Raw genomic sequence first — 21,706 nt, 5'->3', positions numbered from 1 at the left:
ACAGAGTAGTTACCTTTCTATGTACAATGTAACACCAGGAGCTAACAGTGCTAAAACCAAACAAGGAACCAACCACAACCAAAAGGCACCAAAAAGAGGACTGCTAGTAGTAAAACAAAACACTACACTTCTCCGTGGATCAGGCAGCCGATTTATTCAGTACATTAATGCTCAACAATTCTTCTGCATTTTCGTCCTTACAAACGGACTTCATCAGATAACAAAAACGTGCTGCAATACCACTCGTACATTATCCTCTCCCACCCTTAATTTTTATCAATTAACTCATTAAATCATTTAAAATAATTCCAACAGTAAAAAAAACTGTAGTGCAACTAAAATGTTAAACTTTCACATAACATAAAATCATGTTAACTTTCACATAACATAAAATATTCTGGAAAGAACCACAAATAAAATGTAAAACTTAAAACTAGCTGTAAAAAGTTAAGTATAAAAATACCTTACTAAAGATTCCTTCCTTAAAACTAGTGTGTCTTTTAACAATGTGAAGCCCATAACATCCTAGTAAAACATGTGCAACACTGCCATCTTGTGGGACTAAATCCCCTATCTTTTTCCATACCTACTACAATTTAGCTGCTCTTAATTTAAGAACTGGGGCAATGGATATATATATACTCATTTAGTCCTGGGAATCTGTTAGCTTCCAGGACCAGCTGCCAAAACATCTCCCAAACCTCAAATTTAGTTTCCCAAGGGCCACCCCTTGGGTCTTGTTCTACTTCTCCAGTACAAAGAAGTTATAAGATGCCGTACTGCACGTAAACTGTGCTTGTATAAGGCATTCTTCACTTCCTTATTCTTAATCTCATTAAGGTGTTCATAGATCCTCCTTTTCAGTTTCCTAGTAGTATTACCTACGTAAAATGCCCCACAGCACTTGCAAATAGTAATATATATATATATATGTATAATTCCTGTACTATGACAATTTGAATAGGTGTTTGCTTCTATAGTCCTGTCCCTACCCATGATATGTACTGTCCACTGTTCATAATATATGGGCATTGCAAGCAAGTCCCACATTTACAAGTACCACTTCTCTTTCTTCTTTTTGATGCAATCCTACTTTGTAATAAATCTTTAATGTTCCTACCTTTCCTGTAGGTAAATTTAAGGGGCTCCCTGAATAAACCTTCCAGGTCAGAGTAACATCCAAACTTGTCCAAATTCTTTGTGACAGTATCTCTTATTTGTGAAGTGTCACTACTGAAGTTCACGACAAAATTACCACCCTTATTTTCAAATTTTTCTTTCATGTCCCTTCTATTCGTATTTTTGTCAACATTTTTCTCCAGTGTGACCCCTAAAATCGGCCCAAATTTCCTAGTTGTCATTTTTTTACCTCATCCATTAATTCTTCTATTAGTTCCAATGGGTACCTTCCTTTTCAGAAACATCTCCTTCAGCTTGTTGCTTTCTTTCTCATAATCGCATTCCCTAGAAGTCATCCTAGAGCTTCTGATAAATTGTCCCCTAAGGATACTACGTTTTTGCCTAAAGGGATGGAAACTAGTAAGCAAAGATAGGAATTAGAGAAAGTGTCCTTCCTATGAAGAGTTGAATTAAATTTTCTTTCCTCTTCAACCTTTTGAATAGTCACATCCAGGTAGTGCACTTCTTTCTGGGTTATACAATGAGTAAATCTCAAAAAAATCAGTGGTGTGATTGATGTAATCCATAAATCCCATCAATGTTGTCTCTGGCCCAGTCCAAAAAATACAAATGTCATCCAAGTAACACCTATAAAAGTTCCAATGCTTGGCATACTCTGAATGAAATAAATATTTTTCCTCCCATACAGACAGGACTATACTGGTGTATGTCAGGGAACAACATGCCCCCATCACCACCCCACTGGAAGCCCATAGATACTAAAACATTAACTAACTCTCCTTTGTCCTGGAGGGCCTCACCAAACCACTCCAATCCTAATTTCTGAGGTATAACATTGAATAAATCGTGTATATCTAGGGTCACAAATAATCACCCTTCCTCATATAACATCTTTCACACTCCGAAGGAAATCCCAAGAGTCCTTTAAAATCCCACCTTGTTGTATCCAAACTCTCTTTAGTTTAATATCCAAATACTTTACCAAAGGGTATGTTTTAGAGCCTTTTGCGGCCACAATGGGACTCAAAGGAGGGTTTTGTAGATCTTTTTGGACCTTTGGGATTCCAAATATTGATGGTATTTTAGGTTTGTCCATCAATAAGTACCTATAGATTTCCTGATTTATCAAATCTTCATCAACCATCTCCTTTAGGATAAAGTCCATCTTTCTGTATGCCAAATTAATCTCACTTTTGGACAGTCTGGTGTATCTAGTAGTATCATTCAACATCTCCAACATTTTACCGGAATATAAAATACTATCCATCAACACCACCCCTCCCCCTTTATTCGGTTTCATCACTCAAATATATTCATTCTTTCTAAGTGTATTCACTAACATGTTCTCGTCTTTGGTAAGGTTAAACTATGTTCTCGCAGTATTTAAACATTTCCTCAACTCTATTTCTACTTGTGCCTCAAAATTTTTTAGTTGGGGGGGTAGGGGCGGGTTTATAGTATATGTTATGGGCTTCACATAGTTAAAAGACAGACATGCTAGAAGGAAAGAATCTTTAGTAAGGTATTTTTATACTTACTTTTTACAGCTAGTTTTAAGTTTTACATTTTTTGTGGTTCCTCCCAGAATATCTTATGTTATGTGCAAGCTAACATGATTTTATGTTATGTGAAAGTTTAACATGATTTTATGTTATGTGAAAGTTTAACATGATTTTAGTTGCACTACAATTTTTTACTGTTGAAATTGTTTTAAACAATTTAATGAGTTAATTGATTAATACAAATTAAGGGTGGGGGGAGGATAATATACAAGAGTGGCATTGCAGCACGTTTTTGTAATCTGATGAAGTCCGTTTGTAAGGATGAAAATGCAGAGGAATTGTTGAGTGTTAATGTACTGAATAAATCGTCTGCCTGATCCACAAAGTAGTGTAGTGTCTTGTTTTATTACCAGCAGACCTATGTTTGGTGCCTTTTGGTTGTGGTTGGTTTCTACTTACATTTATACACAAACAGTTGCTACATTTATGCATTTTAAAATTTTTCAGAGATGTAAGTTACTAAAGAGAAAACCCACGTGCAATTTAGTGGATTGTACAGGCAGCAATTATGTATAAAATATTTTGTCATTTCAGTGAGTGGTTGAGTGTATTCTGTTTAAGGAGAGTATCGTACATTGAATACAAAATCTCAACCTTGAGATGAGGATGTGCAGGACCAGGACTGGTTAAGATGATGTTTAAGCACTGCTTTAAAGCTACTGAGTATGTTGGAGAGTTTTGTTTGTGTGGGGATACTATTCCAGAGATTAGCAATGTACTGGGAGTACAGCGAGTCTCCTGCAGCATTATCTGACTTATTTGTAAGTAATAAGAATTTGTTACTAGAGCGGAGATTCCCAGCTGGACACTAGGTCAGTAATAAGTTATGTAGTGCAGGGCATTTTTCTGGATAATGAATGAGTTTTTGTGCTGTAATCAGTTGTGAATATGTCAAGTAGTTGTGTAGTTCAAGCCAGTTTAATTGCTTTAAGCTATGACAATGGTGGAACCTATGAGAGATATTGATAGCAAATATAGCTACTTTATTGTAGCAGTAAGCAAGTTTCTTTCTTTGAGTACTATAAGTTTGTTAGGATAGCAGAGTATAAGACAGGAGTCAATAAGAAGGTGATGGCTACAGTTTTTCTTGCAGTATCTGTAAGGAATCTATAGATCCTATAAAGGGAGCCTACTTTCTGGTGAGAAGATTTAATGGTGTGCCATATATGCTGGTCATAATTTGGAATGTCATCTATTATAATGCCTTGAAGTTTACTGTGAGTTGCAGTTTCAATGACAGTATTATTTGTTGACTATCGTAAAAAAAATTGCTTTTGATTTTGGCAACTTTTTCGAGGTAAAAAGCATCAACTTAGTTTTCTTGGGAATGAGTAGGAGGTTTGATTCTTTGAGCCAGGTTTTTACAGAAAAGAAAGTTTTTTGGAAAATGTCTTGGGGATTATATAATGTTGAGGTCACAAATAGTAATGCAGAGTCATCTGCATACTGAACTAAACTAACATGGTGACTGGTGGTCATAAATAAATGCATTAAGTAGGACAGGAGCCAGGATAGAGCCCTGAGGGAGACCTGCAGTTACTGGTTGAAAGGAGCAAGGTAGGTACTGGACTAAAACTGAAGAGCTGTGGGTGGTTTTGATTGGACAGGGGTATAGAGAGGACAGCAGATATATTAGTGTCTGAGAGAGATAATATTGACTGTATAAAGCAGGAATTAAACTGTATGGGGTTAGAGTCTGTTGTATTGTCTGGTTTTGGAGAGGGAGTGGTGGCCTTGCCAGGATGGAGTAGTTTATTTAGTAATGACCAAAAAAGTTCTGGGCTGTTTTTATGTTTGTCTTGTAGGCTGGTACAGTATCTTTGCTTATCCTGTTTGACATGGAGTTTTGCAAGGTTTCTAAGATGTCTAAATTGCTGGAAGGCATTTTAAGTTCTATTTTTATACCAGTTTTTCCAGGCGTTATCCCTTTTTGTCATGATTTTTTTTTGTTTCTTTTGTCAGCCATGGTGTGGGTTTGGACTTAACTCTTTTACTAGATACTGGTACTAGATTATTTAAGGTTTGTAAGAATATGTTATTAACATGTTCTGCAGCAGTATCTAGTGGCATTGTTCTAAGTACATTCCAGTTATATTGTTTTAGTATTTCATTTAAAATATATTCGCTGAAACTGGTTGTACTTCGTATCTGATTACAGATCTGTCTATCTAGGTTATGGTAAGTTCCAATAGCATATGCTGGTATATGGTCACTTATGCTGAGAGGCAGCCTACTTTTGTCAGTTTGTCTGGTTTGTTTATAAGAATCCAGTCTAATTTTGAGTGTCTCCTAAAGTTTTTCTGATTCTAGTAATAGTTAACTGTCTGAAGTTGAACATGTTTATGGATTCAGTGGGAGGTAGTGGAATTTATGAGTTTCCAGTCTATATTTAAGTCTCCATGTATTACAGTTTCATGGTTAATTTGCTGGGATATAGAATACAGGGTGCTTTCAGCAGTGTCAGTGTTATTCTCTGGAGGTATATAAATTGCTGTTAAACATATAATTTTCCTATTGTTGATTTTTAGGAGTGTTATTAGAAGTTCAGCATTGTTAAATGTGGGTATTTCCTGTGTGGAGGTAAGGTGATGGTTAGGGAATTTTTATAGATGAATGCTACACCACCTGCACACTTGTTTTGTCCATCAAGCCAGAGTAAATTGTATCGGGGATTGGGGTGATCTCATTGTCCTTTATTTCTGTTTTTAACCACGTTTCAGTAGCTATGACTACATCAGGAGTGTATGTGGCAAGGTAGGCATGTATATCATAGATTTTATTGCACTTACTTCTTAGGTTCATATCTAGTGAGGTGAGTTTGGGTTCTATTTTTGCTGAGATGCATTAGGTGACTGGTTTACTTATTATTTTGGGGGGGGGGGTTCTACAATGCCCAACATCATGTTGTAAATGCAGTTAGCCTGATAAGAAAGGGGTGATTATGGCAACTAGTAATGCTATGTTTTATGTAAAAGTAGTAGTATGTTAATTATATAATGCAGCTTTAGCGTTGTTGCCTCACAGCAAGAGGTTCTCCTGTTCGATTCTCGGCTGAAGTGCGGGGAGTGCCTTCTGTGTGGAGTCTGCATGTCCTCCCCGCAGTTGGGTGGGCATTCGAAAGACATGCGTAAATGGGCGTGCATTTCTTTGAAAGTTGGATGTCGAGCAGGCACCTTGGCGTTCGTGAAAATCTACTGCCAATCATTAGCGGACCGGAGTTCCGCTGTGGCGACCCCTAACCGGGAAAAGCTGAAAGACAACAACAACATTTATTTAACCATTGTCAGATATTGACTAGAGGACACACAGTGTGAGCCATCCTTTCACCTTCTTTCATTCATTCATAGGTTGGTACTAGGCTATCAGCCCTAGGGCCTATACAAGCCTAGCCATAACAATTCCCTGGCTATTTCTTCCCACACTATTTACTTCCCTGGACCCCTGTCTAGCAGGGTGACTGATGTGATGTGATGTTCATTTTTTTACAAAGGAGAAAAGGTAAAAAGTGCCATGACTGCTTCAGCTGACTTTTCAAAATAGAAGGGTACTGAGAAATGTGTCATCTCTGACACTGCCTGTGAAATTAGCATTTCCTGTAGCATGGATTCAAGCAATTCAATGACTCCTCAGGGCCCACGTAAGTTATTCTGCCACTTCATAAAAACAGTTTAAGAATCTCTGAGTAAAGAAGTCTAAACTTTAACTTAAGCTGCTTACACACCTTAATTATGGGTATAAAGACAGTTCTTTTGCTTTCTTGTTGCTGCATAGTACTCATCAGAAAATCCCGCAGGAGCCTTACTTAATTACTCTGTTGGGAGCCCGCTAATTCTTCTCTCTTTTTCCTTGGTTGTAGGTTGCAAAACGTACTAAATGCATGTGAGTAGTAGATTTCACTGATTGTACAGTACAATGGCTATGGTACACACGTTCAGTACAGATGTCCTTTACAGGAATACAGGCCCATTTGGTCAACTTACCCTTTACATAGCAGACATAATTGGCTTTTTCTGTGTTCAACAGAACCCCTGAAAAATGCAAGTTATTTCTATGATCCCTGTCTTTCAAACACTGGTACTTCAATTTCAAAGTTTCTATCAGTGCTTCATTAGTGAAAACTCTGAGCTTAGTGACTCACATTTCTTTAGATTGCTCCTATAACTGGTCAGAATGCTGCAACATCATCTAAACTATTTCTTCAACTTTCAGGACAGTTCTCTGTCAAGTCCATCAGCTGCCTGCTAACATTGACTAGCTGAGAGCTCATAATGCTCCCAAAGAACCTTCCCAACAGTAAGCTTGCTCCACTTCTTTTGCGATGTTGATGGTAAGCAGATGGCCATGTGGAAAGACTTGCTTTTTGCCTCACTGTGTAGGTTTCTTAACCTTTTATCTGATAAATGTTTCAAAATACAATTCGTCTTTCCTACATAGAAAGATGTGCATGATTGACATTTAGCTAAATAAACATTTCGTGCCCTGCAATCTGCATACCTATTCAAATAATATATCTTGCCTGTGATGGGATGTATAAACAAATTACTCTCCATAATATAAGGGCAAGCCTTACATCCTCTGCACCTAAAGGTTCCTTTGCTCTGAATACTATCTTTCTGCACCTTCTTAGTTTCATGGCAGAGTAAATCTTTCAAGTTTTTATTTCTCCTGAAGCCAAAAGGAGACCTCTGTCCCACTATATTACCTATTTTGTGTCATCAGTTAAGAGCATCTTCCAGTTACGCCTGATGATGTCACATATGCCTTATAACTCCTGCACTATCAACATGTGGCAGATAATTCAGGACATACTTTTAAGTTTCTGGTTTTGCAGATAGTAAAAATCAATATAAGGGGAGGAGATCTGGTTAATTATACAGAATATAGTGAATTCAAATGGATTACAGAATTAACAGCAGATAAAGCTCCTGGTTTGAATGGGTTAATACCACTGAAACTGTCCCTAAAAAGGAGGCAGATGCAAATTTGAATTGTGATTGGTTGATTTTTATTTAAAACCCGTGAAGTTTGAAGTGTATATTATCTGATGAAGGGCTTAGACCCGAAAGCACTCATGTGCTTTTACTCTTGCTTTTATTAAAAATGGAACACAGCCTGGTGGTCCGACTGCTCTTTTTTATATGTTATGTACCACCCAACCATCATGTTGTCTTTCTGGAGAGAGAACACATCCAAGGAGAGAGAGTCCTGAGAAGCATGCAATGCAAGGAGAACTGCTCTCATCTCCAATACACTGATGTGTAGACTGCCTTCTGTGGTCTGTGCCAGGTAATGCCCCTCCCCCACTCAAGTGGGAAGAGTCCATGGAAATAGTGGCATGTGGAGAAAAAGGAATGAAAGGTTGCCCTTGTACTACATAAGGAGACTTTAAACATCAAGGTATACGAGTTCTGCAAATTGTCATCAGTGAGAATGGGAAGGACATGGGATGTTTTCTAATTAGGTTCAGGTTCATAGGTGAGGACTAGGCTAATGGCCCTAGAGCCAACACAAGCCTAGCCCAAGAACATACCCAGACGTCCTCTTGCCGGACATTAGTTCCCTGTACCCCTATTGAGCAAGGCTGTTGAAATGATCCCCAGGTTGAATTTCCTGTGTAGGTTCATAGGTCACTGACCATTGAACCACCAGAATCCACTGAAATACTCATATATAGTACCTGGCTAGGAGGACTAATGTGATAGAAGCTGCCATGGAACACAGAAGTTGAAGAATCATTTTTGCTGGTGGTGTCTGATGGGATAAAACACTATGGGGTTCATAGGTTGTTGGTGAGGTGATGCAATTCTTGTTTGGAGAAGCTTGGTTATTTGGAGATGTGTCCACAAAAGCTCTAATAAACTCTATCAAATGTACTAGTTGTGGTTTGGATTTCTTTCAGCTCAATATGGTCACCAATTCTGTACACAGTTCCAGAAAGGAGTCTCTGGCTTGAATGAACAAATTCATGGTAGGGGTGGTGATGAGCCAGTCATCCAAATATGGGAATATTCAGAAATCCTGCCACAGTCGAGCTGTCACTACTGCCATGTATCTGGTAAACACCCAGGGGGCTGTGGTGAGACGAAAGGGCAGAGCTCTGAACTGGAAGTGACTGACTCCAAGCTGGAAGAGAATATACTTCCCTGGATTTCCTGTCCATCTTTATATGGTAGTAGCACACATCCTGGAAATCTATATAACACATCCAGTCATCCTTTCTCAATAGAAGAAGAATGGACTGAACTGTGACCATCTGGAATTTTATTTATGTTTTAAGAACCCGTTTAGGCATCTCAGGTCCAAAACAGGCCTTAGTTTTTCCTTGGTACTAAATAAAGGCTTGAGTACAGAGTCTTGAGTAAATTCCAGATCATCTCTGGTCTGGTCTGGTGGGACCTCTTGGATAACTCTATTCTTAGGAACTTCTTTTATCTTGGAAGCTGCTGCATCCATTTGAGAGGATGGGACATCAGGAAGCTTCGTTGGTGGTAAAGGCAGTGTATGAAAAGAAATGAATCAGCCTCTCATAATGATCCTTTAGTGATGGACATCCAAGTTGTTGGAAAGACTTCTCAGAATAAGGTCCTCTGTAGCCCTGATCTTACAGTCTACCTCTGCCCCTGGGATGACGACCATTTAAGAGTTTCCCCTGTGCCTCAGGGAGCTCTTTCTCCTGAAGTATCAGAAGTAAATCCCTGAGATTTAGGAAACCAAATTCTCTTCCCTCATTTTTGCTACCGGAAAAAGTCCTTTGAGAGGTGGGAATTTGACTCCTATGGCAGACAGGGATTTGCCTTCTTTCTCAGTTTCTTTAAGTTTAGGACTAAAAAGGGCTGAGCCATCATAAGATGTGAGGATAAAAGACAGCTTGAAATGTTCCTCAAAGCTGCATAACTGCATCCAGAGGGATGTCTCCTGATGGTAATACCTGTGCTGGCTGCAAAGACACACCCTCCATGGTGTTGGAGATAAGGCACATACAGACGTTAGATAAAGACTTAAGGGTCAGCAGCTGTGAAAAAAAAATTATTTCCTCTGATCCACAGGTAAGGTCCCTGCGACAGACTTTGTAGTCTCCTTGGTCAAGTCCCTCAGGAAATGCATGACATGTGCCAAGTAATTTAGTGCTCATCAAAAGGTAGATGAAGCACAGATATGCTTCACAAATCTGTCTAGCGCTTGAGATTCCTTGTTTAGCAGATGGACAGAAGAACTTTCTTCTGCAAGTTCCTTTTAGGTGGCTGCAGCCACTAACACAGAATCTTCTACAAGCCCCTTGGTCCAACAGGGCTGTTTTTTCAGAGTAACCAGAAATCTGATGGGTGTTTCTGTGATTGGTTCGGCTCTGTCTGGTTTCTTCTATTCCCATGACGCGATTAGCTCTATCATCTCTTCAGTGGGGGAGGGGACTACCCAAGTCATAAATAGGCCACAACCAGAAAGCCTCATGGAAGACTGATTTATCTGGAGAAGGGGGTTGGGAAGCCCATCTTCCTTTCTGTCTAAGGAATTCAATGATCCCTCTGAGCAAGATGTCCTCAAGTGCGGATCTGGGGGGAACCTTCTTCATCAAAATCAGTATCACTGGTACAGAATTCTTTAGGGGAACTCAAGTGTCTCCTTTTTCAGATATGCTTCCTTTGTACTTCCTTTATGGGCTGCTCTGGCAAGAACTCTGAAGCTGACATGGTCTCTTTTTGTTACAACTGGTTTGAGGCTTCAGGGGAACTGGCTGTCTTGACAGGACAAGATGAACAGGCTCCTGACCCTGGGAGATCCCATGGAGAAGGGGTGGTTCTGACTTTGAAGAAGTAGTCCTCTCTTTGGGTTGAGGTAGCACTCTCTTGAAAGCCAATCCAGAGAGACAAATTCTAGGAGCAGAAATTCCCAAAAATAGCTTAATCCTGGATGGCATTCGGCTGGGTTCCGAGGTTGACATCAGAACCGAACTGTCAAATGCCGAGGACCATAAGAAGAAGAACAGGTCTGAGGATCTCAGATCCGATCTAACCCTGTCAAAGTCAGTACCAACTGTATAGCTCTGAGATACGGATGGGTCCGAAAGAGTCAGAGCTGACCTCAAAGAACTCATTAGCGTCAAAGAAGTGTGAAGTCTCAGGCCCAAAGCAGATCCATCACTTGTGGAAGTAGGATCAAGGTGCTGCAAACGTTTTTTGAAACCTAAAAGTTTCTCTGCCATTTTTTTTTAAATAAGGCAAAGAAAAATAAAGAACAAAAAGTTTTTTTTTTCTTGGAGAGAAAAGAGAAAGAAATGCAGCCAATGAGAAAATGTATTATTAATACTAATATTGTATAGACAATATTATAGAAATTGTCCTTCCATCACAAAGCGAAAGACAAAAAGGGGAGAATGGGGAGGGTGAGGACTGAAGACACAAAAAGCAGGAAGTACAAAAATGGCACTTATCTATTTATATTTTTTGAAAAGTCATGAGATCTCAAAATCCATTCACTGCTAATGGCGGCAAATGAGATCTGGAGTCGCTCATTCTCTATAGAGGGAATATGGGTAAGGGGAGGAGCCTGAGCATCAGATTCAAAAGCTTGACAGTGGCTGGATCTGAGACCCCACACACTGAGGAACGGATGGAAAAGACAACATCAGGTCACTCTTTTTCTATATCAAGACCTAGATTCAAACTAGCCAAGGTGAGAAAGCCTTTTCAGTAGGAGGACCTCTACTTTATAACCATCTATCAAGTGCATTAATACAGTAGAAGCCTTTAAAAAAGAAATAAAATCCTACCTAGTCAAGGATTCTAACTGCTTGTGCTTTCGAAATACTGTTTAAGAAAGAGAACCTCACCATAACCAGTGTATGTAACTAAAATCATTTATCTTGTGTAAAAAATGTATATGCTACTGTCTTTTTTCAATGTTTTAGCATGATTATTCTCTATATTATCCAAATACTTTAATATGCAATTTGCTTTTATTGTATAATCTTTTCTACTGTGCATCTTCTAACAAGGTCTCTGGGTCATGGCTGAAAGGGTCATTTGACTAGATCACCCCCTGTTCAATAAACTGAATAAGTAATTTTTTCTACCTTCATCATCAATGGTAAGAAATAAAAAAAAATAATATAAAGTTGTAGTGTCCACTCACCTTGATCTATGCCATTAATATAAAAGTGCAAAGCCCCACTGGACTTTCTCATCAATCCAATGTGGTCCCCTTCCTATAAATCAAAAGAGAGCAACATCTTACAGTTCAAAGCTACACATATGGTGTACAACATTCAATCACAATGAAAAAACAAGAATATTAAAGATGAACTTATTAGTAAGTTTTGTTGAAAAAAATCAATCTCACTTGTCCTCTGACTGACTCGGGGAAAATGATCACACAAAACAGGAAACAACATTCACAGCTGGCCAGTTTTAAGAGGACACTCAAGATCTAGCTTTCTGAATTAATATATAATAATATATAATATTTGCAACCTTGTCTGTAACACTGAACTTTGCGATTTTATACCTCACAACCAGTACTATTTATCTTCAATGAATTTTAATGTTGTAATTTGCTGTAATATGGCTTAGTTTCCTTTCAAGCACTTTAATCTCCAAATTAAATACCTTTTTTTAGTTTTCTTTCAAGTATTTTAATAAAATATAAATGTGAAACTGATTTGATTTTTTATTTTGTAAGCAAGTTGGGACTAGTGAGAACTGGGGTCCATTTTCAGGGGGCTACCAGTGATATACTTAGGCTTACACAGTGCACAAAATGTGTGAATTCTAATAAAAGTCAGACTTCAGGGTTTGGAGGTAAAGACATTTAACCACCAATTAATACTGCATTCTACAACTTATGATGCCCAGTGGCAATCCCATTATCAACATAAAGAGTACATCCACCTGGAAATCCTTGCTTTCTCTTCTGTTATCTACCAGATCGCCTAGACTGAAGAGAGGAGACAATTATTGGTAGGTTCTAATATGACCATTCAATCAAATCTAATCAATCTGGCCACTTTGCTTGGATTGGGCACAGCTATAAGGTTCACAGATTTGACTGTCAACCATATAATCTAACAGTCTCTAAGAAGCATAACAACAAGAACTCCATGCTGATATTTTCTAACTATCTACCTATGAAAGACTCCTGTAAGAAATTAATGAATGGACTTACTCTAAATAAAAGAGGAAGAATACTGCATGACACTAGATAGCAGTGTGTCCTGAACTCTACACATTTTTTCTATTACTGAAACTTTCAGTTATAACATTCCCCAACATGGTGTTATCTTCCACAGTGGAACATTCCACACACATCCTTTTAAGCAAATTAGATATGGCTTTGCAAAGCAAACAGAAATCTCTTCTGAGTGACCTATAAGAAACAGTATATAACGAACATTTCTGAATCCTTTTCGAATAGTTCAACTTTTCCAAACCTGTAATTCTTCTAATAAGAAATCAATGTACTTTTTCATGTGTCTTGACTGAAAACTGTGAAATGTAACAATATACTACAATATGGGTTACCTCAATGATGTAAAATGTAGTTGAATGTTTTTTCTGGACACACTGGTACTCTTTAAAATTAGATAGTTTAAACTGTGGTCTACCACTGTCCCTACAGATTGAATGATCTGGCCATTTATCACTGAAATGCTAAGTTAGTCCTGTTTATCTCTGTCCTTTTCAGCAAATCTTGTGATACTTTAAGGTAACTACCCTTGCTGGCTATTTTAAACCCAGCCAATTTTCCTTTTTGTGCTGGAAATAACCTACCTCATTTCGTTATAGATTTGGGAAAGCAACATTTACAGAAATTTAAGGCAAGATCATTACGACTACATCAGGCAGGTATTTTTTCCAGACCATCTGGGAGAACTTCAGTACCTTTAAATGAATAAATTATGCTACTTTATTTACAATCATCAGCATACTCAGTTATCTAAAGCTTACTTTAAATTTTCATATGTAAGAATACTAATAAAAGAACTGATCCCAGTACAGACACTTTTGCCCCTTGCGGACATCAATGGTAATTCCCATCAGAAGGGAGATATCCTCTCGGACATGTTCAGTCCTGCTGCTCAACCAGTGTTTCAACCAGTGTTTCAACCATTGAGCTATGTTTGTCTTGACATCTGAAGCATTTTAATTCAAGAGGGGCCCCATCTTAACCTCTTCCTTCCCCCTCCTCCATCTCTTACACTCTCCACCTACTGACCTACCCTCTCTCCGACCTCTGTTGCCTCCTGTGTAAATTACTACGTGGAAGTTGCTGTATGCATATAGACTACACCACTGTGTGCCTTAATAAAGTAGAGTTGTATAAAATCTTATCATAACAGCAGATGTCCATCTCTTCACTGCTGCAGTATTCTTCACCTTAGGGATCTCTTGCTAAGGCTAGACCAACATCCGGCCAATATACCAAAGCTTACAGCTCTTATAGGTACCATATGACACATGTATGCTCCCCATGCACAACACTGAACATAAAGATGATGTTCTGATGCAAGCACTCAAGAACTGAAAAAAGCCCAAGGAGGAACAGAATACTCTCAGGGACAAGGTGGAACACATGTGGCCAGAAGGGAAAACATAAACAAGGGAGAAAGAGCCCCTCGGCCAGTAGGGAAATAGAACACACGGCAAGAGACAAAACAAAGGAAGAAAGGAGGTATTATTTGGATAAAACAAACACAATTTGCAAGTCTGAGCAGCTTTTTGTTTCTTTTCATACCAGGACTTTGGGTTTAGCTGTTTCTAAGCAAACCATCTCCTCCTGCATCTCTAAGACCTGCTTTTGCTATACCTTCCATGGCAAATGCCTCACTGTCTATAAACGCACATTCCACTAGGGCAGTTGCCTCCTCTGGTGCTTTTACCAAGGGTTTGGATACCAATTCCATCCTCAGGGTTCCTACTTGGTCCTCTATTCATACTTTCACTGAACATTACAAGTAGGATGCCACTTCCAGAGCCAGAGCAGGTTTTACGAGGGGTATTCTGCTTGGGTTTGTGAAGGGTTCCTCTGCGTCTTCCATCTCCCAGGCTTCCTCTTGAGCTCTTGTACTGTCCCTAAGGTGAAGAATATTGCAACAGTGATATGGAAGGGCATTGTTTATTACATCCACACTTATCTACAGCCGCTGTTGTACCCCAAGGATGAACTTGAAAATGTTCCACATGGAGGGTGTTCTACCCCAGTCAACAAAAATCAATACAAATACAACACACTATTCCCTCATATAGCGCAACAATGACTACATTAGTATAGGCAAGCTAAACAAAATACACTATGAACCCTTCAGCAAATGCGGTTGTTACCTGCTCAGAAAAGGTTACCAGATTCAGAAGGTACGATCATCAGCCCATAATGTTCCATAACTAAAAGAAGCAGGTTGCCTATTTTGCATGGACGCACATTACTATGGCTTTCTACATGACTTTACAAAGAATATTGGTTACGTTAATGGGTCTTTAACTTCTGGGTTTAGTGTGACCCACTGTAAACTGGTACCAGTAAAGCCTGTCCTGAAGACTACGAATATGTCCATATACTAACATATTTTATCATAATAGTTACGGATGTAGTTAACTTTTCTAGATTTTGGGCAGGAAGCCACTGGTATCCTATCTGCTACTGCAGAACTTGTTTTTTCGTCACAGGAGGCCATTTATTTTTATATATTTATTTTTTATATTTTTTTCCCCTAACAGATTTGTTATTCAAATGAATTGTACCGGTTATAGGTCACATTAAAGGTGAGAAAAATTTTGAAATTATTTATTGCTGTGTCATTTTTTTATAAGACAAAAACCTTGCATTTTAACAGGGGTGTGTACACTTTTTATATCCACTGTGTATACATACACAAACACTCACACATATATGTGTGTGTGTATTTATGAAACAGGGGTTTCCCTTTGTGTCTATATTACTCTTGTGTGTGTACCTGTTTATTGTTAAGCCTGCACAGAATTTGATTTTGCAACTAGGGTACTTGCATCTCAACTTCTTACACCATGAATTCTGGAGAAAGCGTAAAATAAATAGAAGGGGAGGGCAAACACCCAAAATCAGGGACATATTTTAAATACTGCTCTTAGAAACATAGAAAGTATAGTTACGTAAGTAAACTTAACAGCAGATGTTGAAATGATTACTGCAGCAGTCTTAGGTTACATCTCGCTAAGGATGCAACGGCTGTTCAGCTTCCAAAGTTTCAGGGCACCTTCCACTCATCCAAACCATTGGTCAGCTTGAGCTAAGGTGACAAAAAAAATACAGGTTTGGATACAAGCCTTTCAGAGCTTTCATGCCAACATGGAGAGGGAAGCTACACCCTCAACAAGGACAATGCTGAAAAAAAAATAAAGATCCTCACCTCACTTCACTCTGGCAACAAAATATACAAAAATAAGGGGTATGGAAGAAGGGAGCAGCTACTGCAGCAGTGATCATTCAAACATACTGCTGTGGTAAGTTTACTCAAGACAACTGTGTGATGTTCATTATTAGGAACACTGCTGAGGTAACCTATAATAGCTTAGGCTGACTAAGAGAAGAAAGGATAAGGGTTTAGGACTCCCCAGAGAATGGTTCTAGCAAAGTCTGTCCTAGACATGGAGAAAGAATCCAATTTACAACACTTTGTAAACGTATGTACAGAGGACCAAGTTGCTGCTTCTAGAATACTTCTAGAATTTAACCATTTCCAAAAAGCCACAGATGAAGCCAATGCCTTGGTAGAATAAGCTTTGACCCTGCCTGGAAGTATCTTGCTCTGGCTGGTGTACCAAAAGGTAAAAGCATGAGACAACCACTTGGAAATAGTCTTATTTTGACATATGTTGTCCCTTGTTCTTACCATCACAAGAAATCAGCACATTATCCGAGTTTCTAAAAGATTTTATCCTCTCAATATAGTATAACAGTTGTCTGGAAAAAGGAAAGCAAAACTGAAGACACATGGGATGAAACTGAGTAGAGATAAGACAGTTTTAATGGCAACAAAGGACTGAGTCCAGAAGAAGCTGACAATTGAGATAAAAGGAAAACTAGTGCAGCAGGTTAACAGCTTCAAGTACCTGGGAGGGATGGTTGAGGAGAAGGGATGTCTGAACGAGGAGGTCAAAGCTAGAATCAGAGGGGCTGCAGCCAAGTGACTCAGTGTGTCAGGTTTAGTATATGACAGAAGAATGTCAAAGAAGCTGAAATGTAAGGTGTACAAAACAGCGATGTGATCATTACTACTCTAAGGTACAGAAAACTGGGCAATAAAGGCAGAAAAGTTGAGGAAACTAGAGGTGACTGAGATGAAGTGCCTTAGATGGTTGATGCACACTGTGGGACAGATAAACAAATGAGGACATAGCTGCAGAAGGCAGAATAGCTAAAACTGCAGAAAAGGTCAAAGAAAACAGATTACGGCGGTTCGGGCACGTGCAGAAAAACAAGATAATCTGGTGAAGACGACTTGGGACAGACAGGAAGAATGCAAGAGGAAACAAGGGTGTCCAGCAAAGTGGCCGATGGATTGTATGAGGGAAGATTTGTGACAGTCAAGCATGAGTGTCGAAGAAGGCAGGAGAGTGGCAATAAATACAGAGAGATGGTCATAGTTGAAAACACCACTACCCCATGCAGAAAAAAAAATGGGAAAAAGGGGGTTGATGATGATGAGTTGTCTATGGAGTTACAAGTTATGGAGGTATCCTTTCTCACTCATTTATAGGTTCTGGAAAGAATAGAGGAGAGGGAGGTGGACAGTTCGGCTCAAAGTTCATAGATTCATAGGTTTATACTAGGCTAACAACCACCAGTGTCTTAACATGTCCAGCCATGCGACCAAAACCAGTTCTGTCCTAGAGTTCCTTGGATACTTATATGATGGGGTACACTAGTATGGAGGAAGCTGAGAATTATGTGGAGGGTAACTTACTTTCTGTTGTCCTCTGTCCATCAGAGACATGGGGGCCAGACCCGGGTGAACTTGCTATTTCCTATCCAAAGATCAAGGTTAATATGATTAAGGATGAAGTCTGCTTCATGTAGATTGGGAGCTTATTCATTAGCTTTCAAATATACATAATTATCTCCAGCATGTTCTATTTAGCTTTTTGCAGATGTGTAAAAGATCCATCAGAGCTGAATCTGAGGATGCCTTATATGCCTGGCATAGATCACCTCTCAATAACCTGTAGGAGTACAGAAATAAGGCCTTAAGCACAGGGTATTCATACCCTGGATTTTCCTGGTGAGGAACCTTTGAAGGCATACCAGCTGTTGCAAGTGCCTGCTTAGATATGTGCCGAAAGGAGGTACTGCCCTCAATAAAGGGTATAATAAGGGCTGAATAGAGTGGAACTTTAACCTCCTTGGACCTAGAAACCATACACTTCCTTATGAGATGGACAACACAGAATGATTTTCTTACTATCCTGACTACGCGTTGGTTGAAGGCCAGATTATTGTCCACATATGCTTCTGAATTCTTAACTATTGGGTCAACTCTTAGAGGTGTTTTACTGATGGAGTAATTAGCTTAGGTGAATGATTTTCCCAAGGGCATTATAACGCATTTCCTCACACTGAGTTTTAATCCTTGGCTTTGGCACCAGTCATTTGTTTGTATTAGACCCTTTTGAAGGATGCCAGTGTCATAGGAGAATCTATAATAGCTCCCAATTAACAGTCATCTGCAAACATAGTGATCCACAGGCCCTTGACATTAGCCTCGACCTCTGAGAAGTAGATGCTAAACGGGAGTGGGCCCAGCGCTGAGCTCTAGTGTACTCTGCTGATGACTGACCTGCTGGTGGAGGTGATCTAAACAATCCTGACTTCTTAGGTCCCACCTGTGAGCCAGCCAGCAATCCAGTGAGTTATGCAGGGACTGATGCCTAATAATGACAGTTTGTCAACAATACCAGAGTTTGGTATTGCATGGAATGCCTTGGCCAGGTCAAGGGTAGGTGGTATGCATGTTTTCCCCTTGTCCACAATCTAGTGACTCCCTAGAAGAAGTCTACCTGGATGAGTAGGCAAGAATTTCCCTTAAAGCCAAAATGTGAAGAGTCCAGTGTCTGTGGGTTGCCAATGTCCTTACTGATCATTTCCATGATAAACTGTTCCATGACTTTGCATATTAGACTTGTCAGACTGATTGGTCTGTAGTTCCCATGATCAGTTGATGGTCCACCCTTATAGGTTCATAATGGCCCTGGAGCCTTTACATGCCTAGCCCATAGACGTACCCTGGCATCGTGCCACCCGTTAGTTACCAGTGCCTCTATCAAGTAGAGCCACTGGAGTGATCCCCTGGGTGAACTTTCTATTTCCCACCCACTCATCAAGATTTCTCTTGAAGACAGCTAGTGAAGTGCTCTGCTTGACATGTATGGGAAGTCTATTCCAGAGCATGGGGAGTCTCTGGGTTATGAACCTGTCCCTCCAGTATGTTCTGTTGACTGTGGTAATGAGGTTGAGGTCTCTGGAGCATGTGGTGTGGAGGGATTGGGATTTCTTTAGATGTAGCATTTCTAACAGAGAAGGGTCAGACATGGCTTTCTAAGTCAAGCAGAGATTGCCTCTTAGTAGACGATACGAGACAAAGAATAGCTGGAGGTTTTTGAGTCTGTCTGTGCAGGACATGTGTTTAAGGCCTAGGAACCTCTTCTTGAGGTACTTTTGTGGCCTTTCCAGCTGTTGCATGTGTCTAGTAAGGTACATGCCAAATGGGGCATTATACTTGATGACTGGCCCGAGTAGAGAGAGAGATGATGACCTCTTTTTCCTGGATGCAAAATCCTTGGTAATGAGATGTGCCACATATAGAAGGACTTTCTGACTACAGTGGCAATGTGGAGGTTAAAGGAGAGGTTGCCGTCAACCTGTGTCCCCAGATCTCTTATAATGCCTTCGGTGTTCAGTGGGCTCCCATCAATGTGGTAATTAGTGGGAACTGAGTTTTTCCCAAAGGGGATGATGATGCATTTTTTGGCATTAAGCTTAAGGCCATGGTTTCTATACCAGTCATTGATCTCAGGGAGGCCTTTCTGTAGGATGTCTACATCACTTGGGGAGTTAATAATGGCTCCCAGCTTGCAGTCGTCTGTGAAATTGGTCAGCCAGAGTTCCTCCCTGTTGGCCTGGACTTCTGTGAAGTAGATGCCAAAAAAGAAAGGACCCAGGAACGATCCATGTGAGACTCCACTCATGACTGGTCAGCAGTCTGACTTGGAGTCCACTACTTTCACACTGTGGGTTCTGTGAGCCAATTTGCAACCCACCTAGTGATACAGGGGTTGATGGCTAGTTTGGTGAGTTTTATCAATAATTCCTGAGTGGGGAATGGTATCAAAGGTCTTGGCCAGATCGAGGTAGGCTGTATGAACTGCCTTGCCCTCATCCACAGCTCTAGTGACCGACTCAAAGAAGTCAACCAGGTTGAGCAGGCATGATCTACCTTTTACAAAACCAAATTGCATGGGATCTAAAGTTTGGAGTTTCCCTATATCCTTGTTAATTAGGTCCATGATGATCCGCTCCATAGCCTTACATATCAGACTCATCAGGCTAATGGGGCGATAATTCCCAGGGTCTGTAGTCGCTCCCCCTTTATGGACAGGGATGACTGTAGCAGAGCATCATAAGGTAGGGACAAAGCCTGAGGTGAGGCTGTGATTGAACAGGGCGGTGCCAGTTCACTTTGCAGTTCATGTAGAACACATCCAGGGATATTGTTGGGTCCCATGGAAGCTGTATTCTTGGCCTTGGACAATGCAGCTTTAACCTGTGCTGCAGTAATGCTGGGCGCCTGGCATTCCTCCGGTATTGTGACTGGTCCTTTGAGGGGGAGAGAGGGGTAAAGTTGGCACTGAATCTGTCAACCAATATGTTGGCAATATCTGTTGGCTCAGTATAGGAGGTACCATTGTTTAGTAACTCAGAGCAAACCTGGGTATTGCTGTGGAGATTTTTGATACAACTATAGAAGGCTTTGTGGTTGTTTTTAGTGTCTGCCGCAATTCTGCCTTCATAGCTGGCTTTAAAGGTTTTGATGAGAGATCTCAACTTTTTAATGAGGCTAATAAGGAAGTTTTCCCAGTCTTGGGACTTCAACTTTTTCTGCAACAGTGTCTTACTTCTGTTGTAGAGTTTATTAATGGCAGGGGACCACCAGATTGGCTTTTTTGAGGAGAGTGTCTTGGTTTTGTTGGGTATGGCTAGTTCCATGCATTTATGTACGTGTTCATACAGTGCATAGGTGTATAATTCGACATCTATTTTCCATTGACATGAATGCTGTGAAGTTAGCCACCTCTGTTTTTAGGAGCCCAAAGTCAGCTTTGGAGAAGTTTTTCATGATGGTTACCTTTGGGAGGGGGGGGGTGAGATGTGGATTTCCATGGCGATTAGTTTGTGGTCAGATCTAACCAGAGAGGAATTGACTATTGGTGCAGAGCAACGTTTGCTCATGTTAGTAATAACCAAGGTCAAGGATGTTGCTTCCTCTAGTGGGTGTACGAATGGGCTGGTCCAGGGCATTAGAACTGATAAATTCCAGGAAACGCTGGGCAAGTGTATTGGTGCAAGAGTAGTTTTCCCAGTTGATGGAGGGGTTGTTGAACACCTAGTATGAAAGTGTTGGGTTGGACCCTAATAGTTTCCAGGGTGCTTAGGAACGTGAAGTGAGAGTCTTGGGACATGGCTGGGGACCTATAGCAGGCTACGACCTGAATCGCCATCTTACCCAATGTCAGTTGTACCTGAAGTATCTCAGATGCGTTATGCTGGCCTACTAGTCTGGAGGTGTGCATATCCTTTATGAATATGGAGACACCACCGCCTTTGGAGCTTTGGTCCATGTTCTGGGGCAGAAAGGTGTGGAAAGAATTATAGCCTGGTAGTGCAGGGTTGCTTTGCTTTAAACCAGGTCTCCATTACAGCACAAATGTTGATGTTCTCCATTTTGAGGAGTGCTTCGAGCAAGTGCATCTTGAGGTTTAGAC

The 21,706-nt window shown here is 40.1% G+C and overlaps 1 protein-coding gene across 1 annotated transcript in view; it reads right to left on the bottom strand.

Moving 5' to 3' along the window:
• Positions 1–21,706, bottom strand: part of NEURL4 (neuralized E3 ubiquitin protein ligase 4) — a 1,403,612-nt gene that overhangs the window by 1,210,995 nt on the left and 170,911 nt on the right. Inside the window, exon 7 of the mRNA XM_044076219.1 lies at positions 11,832–11,904. Within this exon, the coding sequence (XP_043932154.1) occupies positions 11,832–11,904 (73 nt within the window). The remainder of the gene's footprint in view (positions 1–11,831; positions 11,905–21,706) is intronic.

This window comes from Protopterus annectens, chromosome 7.part0 (genome assembly GCF_019279795.1).
Source record: "Protopterus annectens isolate FY-2018-M chromosome 7.part0, PAN1.0, whole genome shotgun sequence".
Classification (NCBI taxonomy): Eukaryota; Metazoa; Chordata; order Ceratodontiformes; family Protopteridae; genus Protopterus; species Protopterus annectens.
This window is presented reverse-complemented; position numbering and strand designations above follow the sequence as displayed.